We start from the raw sequence: 14,845 nt of genomic DNA, 5'->3' as shown, positions 1-14,845 counted from the left end.
GTGTTTACCCAAAGGATGAGAATTATGTCTCATTCTAAACATTGAAAGGATATTACTAAATTACTTTCATGTTTCGGAATCCAATGAATACAAAATACAAAGTTAATTAAAATTTACGTTTCCACGAAACGTGTAGAAGTCGCCCCCTGTTTCCCGATCAATCTTTTGAGAAACATATTGTTAATGGAACTGCTTATAAAAAATCGAGGTAGCGCAAAGAACTTACATATCAAATTTCATCGAAAGCGAACAACTTCGAATTTTTATCGCGGGGGTGGCCATTTTAAAAAAGTCGGTCGATACGTAGTTCAATTTATCGATTGAGGTGCAGATTCTTAAAAAACCTAGATACCAATTGTCACCAAAATCGAACGGCTTTGAATTTTCGCGTGCAGTGGTGGCCATTTTGAAAATGGCGGCCGAGACGCACACAACTTTTTTTGTGATTTTTTTTTTTTTTACTTTTGAGCTTAATATATACACCAAGTCAAGTTTCGTCAAATTCTGATCAGCAATTGTCGAGTTATAAGATGTTTCCGGTGTAAAAAAATGGATACGTCCAGTCCGGCGGCCTTTTAAAATAATAGCGGCATCTGGAATTTGTTTTTTTAGAAGTTCTGCATCCCTTGAAGAGTAGTTCTAACTTCCTGAAAAGTTTCATCTCAATCGGAGAAGCCACTTTTGAGAAAAAGTGCAGACACTTCGAACAATTTTTATGACCGGAGAATTAAAATAATAATAATAATAATTAAAATTTACGTTGCCTCGAAATGTGTAGAAGTCGCCTCCCATTTCCTGATCAATCTTTTGAACAATATATTGTCAATTGAACAGCTTATAATAAATCGAGACAGCGCAAAGAACCTACCTGGATATCACATTTTGCCGAAATCGAACAACTTTTAATTTTTATCGCGGTGGCGGCCATTTTGAAAATGTGGATCGATTCGTAATTCAAATTATTGAGCTGAATAAATACACCAAGTTTCGTCAAATTCTGGTCAGCAGTTTTCGAGATATATGATGTTCAAATTTCCCGTGTAAAAAAATGGGTATTTTCAATTCGGCGGTAATTTTGGAAAAAAATGGCAGCAGCTGGAATACAAATTTTTGAGTTCTGAATCTTTCAAAGAGTCATTATAACCTTCTGTGAAGTTTCATCTCAATCAGATAAAACCAGCGGACAAATCAGTGATTTTTTTTATAACAGGAGAATTAAAATAATGACAAGAAGCAGAAACACAGTAAAAGCAATAAGTCTCCGCCACTTCGTGATCGGCGACTTAATAAGACAACAAAAAGTTTTGATAAAAAACTGCAGATAAAACCAACTTTCCAAACTTTATATCTAAGTACGTTTTATTATCACTCTTTAAGAAGACAAGGCAAGAACTAGATAATTTTATTCTTGTCATTCAATTTTAGAACACTGAGTTCCAGAAGCAGAAATGTTTATTTCAGCATCTTTCGAATCATAGATCACCTTAAACAAAAGCTGAATAATTTGAGTTTCAAGGGATAATTATTGTATTATGATCCTAAAATCTTGAACTTTAAAAACTGTATTATTATTTCCATAAGTACATACCAAATTCGATAAAAACAGAAACGTACAACTGATTGAATCTAATTAACTTTATAACATTTGCGATGAAATGTCAGAGTAAAAATGACAATTCCACTGAAACTTTAATAGTGGTTCCTGTTCTATTACCAAGTGTATATGTGATACACAAAAAAAAAAAACAATCTCACCTCTGTTCAATTTGTAGTGCTGTATTAAGACGTTTGCTTCGACAATTCCGAATTTCTGGTTTTTGATATATCGTGGTTTTGGTGGTATGTGTTGAAACACATATCTGGCGTCAATAGAGGCGTCTATATCAAACTTCATATCATTGAACTCTGCCTGGTTTGTCCAGATTAGAGCATTAGTTGTCGAGTTTGTTGCGTCCGTCATGAAAAGATAAAGCATTTTATTTCCTTGTGTATACAAATACTTGGCAAATGTCGCATTAGCTTTTTCTATCAATGGTCTGTAGTCATCACTTTCAACTGAAATAGGAAGCATTATTTTAGTACTCATATCAATCAAATAGAACTGAAATATGTATAGTGTGTGCCTGAACACAAACAATTAATTATAGAAAGTGTCGCTTCCAATTCATATCATTGGTTACGTTCGGTTAGATTAACACCTCTGTAAGCTTGCTCTTTTACTGAGAAATGTATGTGAAATAACTTATCAAATATACATGTTAATCAAAAAAATGAATTAATATTTAAATAATCCGAAGAGGTCCTTATTCTAAATATATGAACGAAACGAAACACGAAAAACAGTGTTCATTCTGAATAAATGAGTAAAATATCACTGACAATTCTGATTTTGAATAAATAAACAAAACATGAATAAAAGGCTGGATAGATTAACAAATCACAAATGACATTCTTATTCTGAATAACTCAAATGACAGTACTATTCTTATTCCGCAATACGTTGGTACAATTGATTTGACTGTGCACACTTTGCGTGATTAATGCAGTGTTTAGTTTGATTAAATTATTTGCAGGCACAGAAAATGGTTATTGAATTAAGCCTATTATTGTAGGAGTATAATGGTCATCAACCAATCAGCGCAATTTGTTTCTCTTTTTATTCGAAATGCTTTTGAAATTGATAAGAGATGAAATTGTTGCGCTTCATGCAAATGAACTAAGATTATTTCCAAAAAGTATTTCACAGATAAGCAAAAACATTTCTTGGTGCTTGGTAATTGGAATGGGTATAACATAATTGAAGAAAGGACAGATAAAACATACTCTTTGGAGAAGAGTAATAGAAGGAACAATGGCTTAGAAAGGTAATTATGTATTCTATTAAAACGTCATAGCACAAGTAATTTTGTTTAATTTTAACTATATAAAAAAAAGTTTCATGCGCTGCTAAAAAATAAATCTTTAATTCCGTTAATACTTTCATAGAAAGAAATGGTTATGATAGGGTTTAGTGTATATAAAATCAAAATACCATTTCAAATGTAAATATAAACTTAATCTGTCACACAGTCTCTAGATCACAGATTACGATCCGTTTCATACATATTATCCAACAAGATCGAAACCGGGTCCAGGAAAAGTCAGGTTTGCCAGACTAAATAAGGATAACTTACGTCTTTTGCAGGTGGATTCTCCAAAGCCCTCCGAGCACATGCACTGGCTATTATGTCGACTCCCATAGCAACGTCCTGGATAACACGGCTTTAGGTGGGAACATGCAGCAACTTAGAAATAGAAATGTGAAAAAAAATATTTATTTCCTTAACCAATATTTTAATTACTTTAACAGAAGAAATAAGATCCCTCAGTTTTCAAAGCAGATAAGAATCGGGGGCGGATTCAGGCGGGGGCGTGTCGGGCGTGCGCCCCCCTAAAATTTGCAAAGCATGGGTTGTCAGGGGTAGATTTAGGCGATTTTAGGTTGAAACTTTAATTTCTCGCTAATTTTACCATAAAAGATATCTACATTGCAACCACTCTAGAAGAATATTTCAAACATGTAACCTAAAAAAAAATTATTGTGCCCCCCCCCCCAATCTAAAGTCCTGGATCCGCCTCTGAGAATGATATTTAGCTATTGAAATGGGAAGATTTTGTTTTTCATTCATCATCTCGATATATCAAAATTATATGATGAAACAAAGGTAAGTTAACTTTACAATTAGAAGTAACAATAAAACATATATCTACAAACTTCCACTACAAATGTCTCCTTCATATCCGTCTCTACAAGAACAAGTGTTAGGTCGGACACAGATTCCGCCGTTTTGACAGGAAGGACTGCAAATAGCTGTAATCATAAAAAAAACACCTTAGATAAAATTCAATCCGATATAAAATTGCAAGGATAACGATTAAGAATTCATTATCATTTAACCATTCTTTAATGCAAGTATGTGAATATTCGGTATAGGGCTGTACAATTAAGATCATAACATCAAAAGATACAATCCTTGGTGCATTTAGGTTTCTAGCACCCACGATACCTAAACGCATGCTAAACGTTCACCAAACACACGATATACGAACGCTTCTATCGTGTGTTTAAATGTGCGCTCCCATCGTTTGTTTTAACTCATGATAAACGAACGCACGATAAACAAATGCTTTTTAGCGGGCGTTTAAACGCGCGATACAGAAACGATGGAAAATAATTATATAATATTGATGAAGAAAAAAAAAACATAGATAGACTTATCAAAAAGCAAAAAAGAAATATTGCAGAAAATATAAAAAATAACAGTTCAATAAAAGAAATAATGAATGTATAAATATAAATGTTTAAACAAAGGCTCCTATCGTGCGTTAGCACCAACGCTGCTATCGTTCGCTTATTGCGCGTAAAAACAAACATAAAACGATGTGTAAACACACGACAAACAATGCACGAACGCTAAAATGGGATACGTTGAAAGGGGTATCCCATCTTAAATAATTGGTCCAGTACTGTGTACATATTTTACTAAAAACTGCTTTCTCATTAATGCTAAACATTTACATATCATTGTTCGAAGTCCAAAACCTCCATTCAAGTATTCGGTAAGGCGTCATTGACTATCATTATATATAAATCAATAGACCATTCGGTTTTTAAAACCTTTTATACTTTAGTTGACATTGTACTGTTAGGATGCTATATATTTGTAATAATTGTAAGATTGTTTGACCTGATCTATTTGACCTTTATTGATAAATATAGAAATGGCACATTTGTAAACACCTTAATTTCAATAATAGAACTTTCTAGAATTTGTAAACAAACAAGTATTGTTTATCTGACTCATTAATGATTGTTTTCTAAATTGTCCTAAAACTTTCTTAGTATTTCTAGATTTTTATGATATTTTATTTAAAAACTGGACATCTGAAAAGGAAATTTATCTAATAGACTGATGAATGACTGAATGCTGTTTTGTTAGTACATTCATGCGTTAACACTGAGGACACCTTTGTAGCATGTTACTTTGTATGTATGATTTTAGTTACTTTATGTTCTATGTTGTGTATGTCTGTTTTCCATGTCTGTTCTTTGTCCCTGGATTGCATTCTTGTGATTACCGCTATAACCTTGGTTCCCTTGATTACTCTTTGGATTAAGTGCTTGAAATTATTCCGTGCCGGACTAATACTATTTAAATTAACTTTCGGATTCCTGCTATATATAACAGAATTCAAAAGTGGACATCAAAAGTTTGGCGGATTAGTAAACTTTCTAGACTGTATATTGATAAGTAACTTTTGTAATTATAATACTGTAAATTGTAACACGTTACTTATTTAGTTAAATTAAAATGATTGAAATTGTAATTTGTCTCTTGTTGGCTAAATCTTTCTAGGAGGTTATTTCTGACTTCGACATTTTTGTTGTAACAGACATTGGGAGCTCGTCCGGGAGCCATTTTAAAAATATTTCAGTTTAATGTTTAGAAAGCCAATAAGAAATTAAATGGTTTATGTTGCTTAGGACTTTTTGAAAAAGCCAGGTCAAGATGAGTTTGATCAGTTGAAAAAAAGATGATTTAGTGTTGCTTGCCATTGATTTTAAAGTTTCAATTAGAAAACAAACTTTTAAAAATCTGTTAATTGACAAAATGATTGAACTTGACATTTTTGGAGAAGATGCTCTTGACATGAAAATAGAAAACGTAGATATGATTAAATCGAAACAAATGGAATTGGACCATCAACTTAATGTCAAATAATTACAAATGGAAATGGACTGCAAGAAAAAGAAAGAGAAATGCAAGAAAAGAAAAAAATGAATAAATGGAAAGCAGAATTTAACATGCGAAAAATAGATAGTAAGATCAATGATCTAAATTATGTTGTCAAAACGCCTAGTCGGCGTACAATACTGGAGAGTGTCATGTTAATATTTTAATAGAGTATTTTGAACGCTCTGACAATCGTAAACAAATTTCCACTTTAGCCACAATTGTACCTAATGTTACTACTCATGACAACGCAACTTCAGAGGTAAATGGGTTTAAAGAGTTCGTACAGCATGAAATATTGAACAATACATTTTGACTTATTTAGGTTCAAACGTAGTACATCTGAATTTTGATCAAAAAGAAGAAATTAAAACTTTGGTACTTTCTTACAAAAAAAATGTTCCCAAATGTACATAACAAAACAGTTGCTGCTGAAGTTGATGTTGCTCATGTTGCTCCTATAAGACAGCATCCTTGCAGACTCAATCCTTTTTAGTTGAAAGTCATGAGGAAAGAGGTCAAATATATTTTAGAAAATGAAACTATTGAGCCAGGTTAAAGTGAATGGAGCTCTCCTTGCCTACTGGTTCCTAAACTTGATAAGACATTTCGCTTTGTCAGAGATTTTTGAAAAGTTAATTCCGTTTCAAAATCCGATTCATATCATATTCTTTGAATAGATGACTGCATTGATAAAATCGGTAATGAAAATTTGACACTAAATTTGACTTGTTAAAAGGATATTGGCAAGTTCCCTTGACAAAGAGAGCCCGTAAGTTATCTGCTTTTGTTACACCAGATGGCTTGTTTTAATATAAAGTTATGCCTTTTGGAATGTAAAATGCACCACCAACATTTCAGAGAATGATCAATAATGTTATATAAGATCTCGATTATTGTTATGTTTACATTGAGAAAGAGAGGAAAAGGTCAAACCAAGTGGTTGTACAACACTTATCAATTCTGTTGATAGACAGGTTTCTAAGTCCAGTTTTTGTGATTATATGGAGGATTAAAAGCCTTAAAAAGATTCTGCTTTCTAATCCATTAGCATCTTAATGGACACCGTTGCTTCTCTGACTTTGTTGTTGGAAGGTGTTTGCCTTCGTCTAAGAACACTTCTGTTGGTGCTTCTGCTTTGTTGGTGTGGAGTTAGGTCGTTTAAATATTCCTCTCCATAGTTTTATTATAAATTATGCCTTTTGGAATGAAAAATGCACCACCAACATTTCAGAGAATGATCAAAAATGTTATATAAGATCTGGATTATTGATATGTTTACATTGATGATTTAATTGTATGTAGTGATAGCTGGTCTGAACACATGCAAAAAAGTGAATTTTGTAAAGCTACAGTTGAATACTTAGGGCATACAAATGTACTCTAGGTAAAGGGCAAGTTAAACCGTTAATTGCTGAGGTGGAAGCAATTGTTCAGTTCCATACTACCAACAAAAAGCAACTTACGGGATATTTGGGAATGATTGTTTTTTACAGAAGATTTTGTTCAAATTTTGCCACTGTTGTTGAACCTTTAACACAACGTCTTCGGCAAAAATTCAAATTTTTTGTGGAATGACAAATGTGAGATGGCTTTTGAAAATAGCAAGTCACTTTTAATCAGTAGTCCAGTCTTAAACACTCTTAGGAGTTGTGTTGTACCAGAAACACCTGATCTAGTTGACAAACCAATAACATATTTTTTCTAAGAAATTTGATAAATGTTTTGCAATCTTGTCAGCTTTACAGTATTTTGATGTTTATTTAGCATGTTTAGGTTTCACTAGACATTCAATTTTGGTTTTAACGGATCATCATCCCCTAACATTCCTAAATAGAATGAAAAATAAAAATCAAAGACTGACCAGATGGAGTTTGTTATTACAGGAATACGACAATATAATTAAACATATCAAAGGTAAAGCAAATGTTATACCTGATGCATCATCTAGGTCTTGAATTTATATTTCATTTTATATGTATATAGTATTTGTTGCATGTTTAAAAGTTTTCATTGCATTCAAACTTTCTTTTAGGGGGGGGTGTTAGGATGCTGTATATTTGTAATAATTGTAAGTTTGTTTGACCTTTATTGCTAAATATAGAAATGGCACATTGTACTTGTTGGCTGAATCATTGTCAGAGGTTATTTCTGACCTTGACATTTTTGTTGTAACAGTACTTTGAACATCAGTCTTCTGTATAATATTTACTTACGTATAGTACAATCATAATTGCCATTATGTCTCCAACCGGGACAACAATAAGTTTGTCTTGCATAATGTGTTCTCCGAATACGGCTCCAGTGAAAGCATCTGGAATTTAATTTGCATATTAGATGTCAAAGTTTTTTGACACAACGCAAAGTATAAAAAAAACCTCACTATTTCCATGACAAATATTACTTTTCATTACTCTTTAGAAAATGAATACTAGGATACATTGTATTATAATCAAATAGAAATCAATTTTAAAAACCAAATACTGGTTATTTAATCAGTGATAATAAAAATAGTGTACTACGAAAATAATGTGTTTAAAACAAGCTTAATAAGGCAATATTTTAATTGAAACTCAAATTTGTGTGGAAAAAAACATAGGCAATGTGTATGCTATAAATATACATCAAATTGTTATTCCTATCATCAATTACAAAATCAAGCTTTCAAGAATAGTTTTGTTACCATTTATATTATTGTTTAGCTTACCCCCACCATCCTCTACAACTACAGTAGCTGTAGCTCGAGAAGTATCTGTAAACTCGGCCACAAGTGTGCCTGGTGAATAAACGTGTGATGACATTGTTAGTAATAATAAAATGTCTTCGTTTTACAATTCAAAACAGTTAATAGTCCAATTAATTTAAGTGTGTACAAACATAACCAATTTTCATATCAGTACCTAAAACTAGGATAAAATAAAAATACAATACACAAAATAAAAAAAAAGAACAATGCTTCTACGTTATCATTTTGGCCAATCAGAAAACAGAATTGCGATCAGATGACTAACGTTTCCATAGAACAGCGTCCTTAAGGTCAAAGGGTAAAAGGCGAAACTATACTGAATGCGTCGGAAAATGCAAAACCCTCAAAAAGGCTCAACAGATTTACCCGAAAAGTTGCCGACAGATAGATCTCTTTAGACACTTTTACTGCTTGTCAGAAAGTTGATAAACCTAACGGTCTTTGAGAAAGTAATCAAGGGAACCAAGGTTATAGCGGTAATCAAAATAATTTAATCCAGGGACAAAGACCAGATATGGAAAACAGATATACACAACAAAGAACATAAAGTAACTAAAATCATACATACAAAGTAAAAAAAGTAAATGAGCAACTCGGACTCCACTAAAAACTGGGAGCATGGACAAGGTGCATCGGTAGGGTAAGCGTTCTCTGCTTTTCTAGAAACACCCGTCGAGATGCTCATCAAAAGTAAAGTCCGGGGTAGACAAACGAGGAAAGGAAAACTATGACCCGTTGAGTAAATCAGTTTTCATGGTGCTGATGGATACACCATTAACGAACCACGAGTTCCTGATGACGACCATAAAACTTATGTAGTGATGACTTCAATCTTGTAGCAACATAACCCTGTTCCAGGAGCCTATTTGTTAGAGTTCTAACGTGATACAAAAAGTCTGCGTAGATATATGCACAAAACTTCTGTCTGACCCTAATGTTCCATTTTAAGTAGCAGTGGATTTCGTTGGATCATAAACCTACATCAGTTATATGCAGTCATTTTAAGTTTCGCCATAACTAGTCCTGTAGTCTTTTATAGTGACAGCATTGGAAATCGCAAAAAAACGTCAAAAAGGGCAAGAACTCCAATATGGCTCAATAGGTTTGCACAAAAAGTTTACAAATATAGATAAAATCATGCTGAACAAGTCAGAAATTAACCGTAGGGTTTTGGAGATATATGCAAAAAATTGACTCCTATGTTCTATTTTAGTAATAGCAGTCATGTTTTTCAACGGATGAAAAGATCCCCTCATCAGTTCTATAAAGAATACCTTATGAAACATTCACATTAAGTGTAGTTCTAATCTGCCAAGTATTTTATGAGGAGACGAAAATGAGTAATTTATAACAACGTACGCCAAGTGATGACAATAGCTCCAAATCAGTTGGATGGGCCAAGTGAGCTAAACACAAACAAAGACTAACAAATATGCAGCCAGTACTTGAAATATAAAAAATACTCTCTACAAGAATCAAATAAAGTGTTATTTGTATTGAAGTTGATATTCTTGCAATGGTTTAGCCAGACGCTTTTAGTGTGGTATTCATATTGCTTGATATACATCCAATTTGTTATGAAAAAAAAATGTATGGTTTCGGCAAAATATCTAAATCATAAACATATCACCCACTCTACTAGGCTATTGAAGATACATTATATGTGTGTCGGGTTTTAAAAATTTACATATCAGAAAACAGTAATGAAAGGGTTTCAACCAGATAAAAATAATTCGAGGGAAGAAGGCGCTAGAAAACAATACATGATTTAACATTTTACAAAGAGTTTACTGCGCAGACTTTTTGAACTGTGCCAATCTCTAAAAATAACACAACACGTTGGTGCTAAACAGTTCACACAGAAAAACAGCATGAATTCTCATTAAACCCGAATGTGATCAAAGATACCCCGAAAAGATGAGCACTTCCTGTCGTTTTGGAGATAAACAACTCTCTGATGTTCGTTGAAAGAGTAGTCAAAGGACCTAAGATTTCAGCGGAAATAAAACAGGTATGTAATCCAGGGACAAAACCAGTCATGGAAAACAGACAGACACAACAAAGTACTAAAATAATCCATACAAAGTAACAGAGTAAATTAGCAACTCGGACTCCGTCAGGTCAGGTGGTCTAGCGATGGAGAAATAATATCTATGACAAATGGAGCTTTCCTATAATGTTAAAAACAGACACTCAATATCAGTAAAATAGGTTCAAAATACAACCACATACATTTTGGAGCGATGAACTTATTATAGAGGCGAAATATACTTGTAGATCTCCATGTGGTAAACGGGTGTATTGTCAGAAAAATTCATATAATAGAGCAGCTAGAATATTAAGTTACATGCAACTGGTGTTATTATTGAGAATTCTAGAAAAAAACTAAAAACTGAAGCAACTGATATAGATATTGAAAGTTGATAAAAATATAATGAAGTGGTTGGTGGGAAAAGTATTTCAAAAAAAGAAATTCAAATACTTTTAGGTTTTTAACAGCCTTGTATTGTCATTTGATAACAAAGTCTTCGCATATTTGTAACATTTTATGTCAACAAATAAGCTAGTATATGTATCATAGCAAGGGAATACTGCCTCTTGTAATGTGACCAAATGTAAAAAAAAATAGATATTGACGAAACAGAAAATGCCAAACGACAGCTTGAATATATAGTCTAACATTTTCAAAGTTTCATAAACACTTTTCAGTAAAACATGAATTTACCGAATAATAGTATCATAAATATATTGTTATTCAAAACCGAAAGCTACAAAAACAATGACAAACACTTTTACGCATACAAAACTATACCATTGTAACTCGTTAAAGGGTGCATTGCATTGTTTTCATTTTTATAATGCATACATGTATCTGTCCATGTTTCCAAGAAACATAAATATATACACAGTCACAAGTAGTTTTCTGCGTTACAATTTATTTGATATTGAAAAAAATAAACACATTAAACACAACAAGTACCCATCCGATGAATATAGAATGACAAAATTTACCCTGTGATAATAATTCATTTCACATTCATACTTTCAATAAGAACGACTCTCCATCGTTTTGTACGCGAAATATTTGCAATACTGATGGCATGAAAAACTGTTCTCCATTTTCACAAATAATAATCACTTTTACTAAAGAACTTATTAATTGCACCTTAAAATAAAACTAAATGTATTTGAATGGTAAATTAAAGCAATCAGGATTTTAAAGTTAATCAAAAAGAAAAATGGATAAAAATTATTGTAATTGAAGATACAATTTAAGTTACAGCCTTCAACTAGCAAATGTGACTGCACAGAATATAAAGTAGAGTATCTTCTTTATGTGTTTGCCTGCAGATACTACAAGAGGAAGTTCCGGATAAAACTCCCTGCCATAACATATTTTAGAAGTATAATCTGTGTACTTAATACGAGACAACGATCAGAAAAACAAAAGCACATTTTCATCGACTAAATTTTTGAGTAATGATTTCCTTGTCAGGCTTGCTATGTCAGTTTTGCACATGCCCATACTAGTAAATGTACACATAGTAGTGATATCCTATTGGTGTTCAGTAAACGTTTTTATTTTAGCTGACGTTTAAATAGAGTTATCTATTAGGCATTTTATCTTAGAGAAGTTATCCATAAACATTCTTAAAAGACTGAAATTAAGTCCTTAATCAAAGAGTAATCATGGGAAATCAAAAAGCTTAAATTGGACGATGTATTGTCATGTTAACTGTTCCATGATGCATTTTCTCTTATGACTACAAATGCATTTCCTGCAGTGTTTACTTTATTACTTTATTTCGAATTTGACTCACTTTCCCCACAAAATTCAAAACTTGTTCTAAAGCTTTTGGCTCGGATTTACATAAATTGTATTCTATTAAATTCTTTTCACTGTGAAAGTACTTATATTCGTGGGTATCAACTTTCGTGATTAAGAGGAAAAGATCGTGGATTCTTGAATTGTGGTTGTTGCGATCCTGTCATTCAATATAAAGAAAATTATCCTTTTCGTTGGGAATCAAATTTCGTGGTTTACCTTACCCACGAAGTCTACGAAAACTGGAAAAGTACCTAAACCGACCTGTCCAACAAAAATTGCGATCGGTTATCGATCACCGATCAGTTTGAGGTCAGTCATCGATCCGTCAAACCGATCCATTTAACTGATGATCGCATCACGTAACCACAGAGCAGTGAATATATTTTAATGTTTTAGTTGTTTTCTTTGTCAATTTCACATATATTTATATACTGTAATAGATTTAAACATCAATTTATACGATTTGTCAAATCGTTACGCGGATCGGTTCAAGGACTGTACCTAACTTTCTAATTTTCCAGGTACACCCTGATATTGCCCTTTGCTATACGAAACTTTCCCTTTAACTATGTGTCCTTTTGAATACGGCCTAGATTTCAATAGTTTAGTTATTTTGTTATTACCCATAATGTAGCAGTTAAAGATTCCAATTGATTAAAGCATTTGTAAATTACATGGTATGATGATTGACAATCAAATTAGTAAGACCTCAGAAGGAACGTGACTGTTATGACATTAAATGGGTATAAAACGCTTTCTTAATGGTAACATAATACAATAAGAGGTGATTCGTTTAAAAAAAATCATTGTACAGAGGTAGAAAGTAATAAAATTATAAGAATATAAATATAAAACAAGCAATGATATGTCTTACCCAGACCAAGAGTTAACAGGTTCTATCAATAACACCAAAGTAATAACAGCTAATCCTGTCAACTTCATGGTGTTTCCAAGTTTCAAAACCGTTGGTTTTAACCCCCAGAAAGTGAGTTGTATTATGAATATACTTCAACTTATGTATTTGAATTCAACTATTTTCTCTCCTGCACATTTCGGCACTATAGTTTATCTTAAAAGTCACTTATAGTTATATCTATGGGTAACAGGAAGTACTTTACGGGAAAGTCTGTACTATGGGTTTAACTATACAAAAAAGTCTGCGTAGTTCCGGCAAGTTAGTATCTTTTTTATGTGTTTGCCTACAGATACTACAAGGAAGTTCCGGATAAAACCCCCTACCATAACATATTTTACATCTCTACGTATGAGTTGTGATATGAACACTCCAAACGCAGGTGCCAAAAGTGTCAAATTACTGGCTATATTATAAACAAAAGCAGAACAGTGATTCCAATTGTTGTCCACATTCGTTTAATTAATTAATTAATACAGGCGTTCTTTACAAAGTTCTTTCAAGAATAAAGCACATTTTATTTTGATCAGTGAAGCACACACCTTATATTCTATATATAAGTGTAGCAGCAGACAATCAAATGTTCTCTCGTACATTAAAACTAATTATTTAATGGTTAATGTCGTACTCATCGGACGTTTCATCAATATAACACACACACACACACACACACACACACACACACACACACTCACATATATATAGTCTAAATATATAAGTCTAAAGAATTGTACAACGATACCGATAAAGATGTTAATACACTATAATAAAGTATATAATGGATAAAATTTGTAGTAGACCTTCAGTGCCTTAAATACACACTCAGTTTATTTAAGGCACTGAAGAAGGTCATTTGTTGACTGAAAATTTATATATTAATATTTATATTTATAAATTTATATTTTATATAACTAATACAAGTTATCTTTAATGGTTAATATGACAGGTGTTAAGGTGAAACAAATGGCAGGAAGATATTTAAACGTTATCTTTCAAACATAACATCGTTCTCCATATATTTAGTATTATCTTACCAATATTAAAAACTGTTTTTATACGTCTTATGGTAAAATGGCTCATCAGTTTATTTGACTCAAGATATATGATTGATTCTGGCCTTAACTAGTGTAGTTATGTGTGACAGGGAAATGTTTAAGAGTATTGGTACATGACATCAGTTGCAGACAGGGAAGCCCCTTTTTACTATGTTATTCAGACGTTGATATAATGAATCTTTCACAGAAATTTTTGTTTTTTTTCTATAGATAATCGAATCAACAATAAACTCTCGACTAACACGAGTTTAAATGAATGGAGATAAATGACACATCAGTATCAAAAATTCTTATGAAACATTTATAAGACACCATGACAGTGAATACATAGATTATTTATTATTCAGTTAGGAAATAAAAAAAGGAATTTTAATTAAGATTTTTATTAAAGATGGGATAGAACCTGATTTGTGGTATTAGAAAACTAATTTATTTTTACATGGCTTCGTGATACTGTTTTAATCTACAACGTTATTTTGTTTCAAAAAGGAAGTAATAGAAGAGGGGAATTTCTCATATTCAAGAACT

The 14,845-nt window shown here is 32.3% G+C and overlaps 1 protein-coding gene across 1 annotated transcript in view; it reads right to left on the bottom strand.

Annotated features, from left to right (window-relative positions):
- Positions 1-13,428, bottom strand: part of LOC148602226 (uncharacterized) — a 37,709-nt gene extending 24,281 nt beyond the window's left edge. The window contains exons 1-6 of the mRNA XM_088553735.1: positions 13,224-13,428; positions 8,482-8,550; positions 7,991-8,088; positions 3,755-3,850; positions 3,174-3,284; positions 1,756-2,055 (exon numbers count right to left, since the gene is read on the bottom strand). Coding sequence (XP_088409861.1) covers positions 1,756-2,055; positions 3,174-3,284; positions 3,755-3,850; positions 7,991-8,088; positions 8,482-8,550; positions 13,224-13,291 — 742 coding nt within the window. The 5' untranslated portion in view covers positions 13,292-13,428. The remainder of the gene's footprint in view (positions 1-1,755; positions 2,056-3,173; positions 3,285-3,754; positions 3,851-7,990; positions 8,089-8,481; positions 8,551-13,223) is intronic.
- Between the last annotated feature and the right edge of the window lie 1,417 nt (positions 13,429-14,845).

This window comes from Perna viridis, chromosome 11 (assembly GCF_037379345.1).
Source record: "Perna viridis isolate PV_CMFRI_1.1 ecotype Kerala chromosome 11, ASM3737934v1, whole genome shotgun sequence".
NCBI classification, from domain to species: domain Eukaryota; kingdom Metazoa; phylum Mollusca; class Bivalvia; order Mytilida; family Mytilidae; genus Perna; species Perna viridis.
The sequence above is the reverse complement of the archived record's forward strand: the minus strand, read 5'-3'. Positions and strand labels throughout refer to the sequence as shown.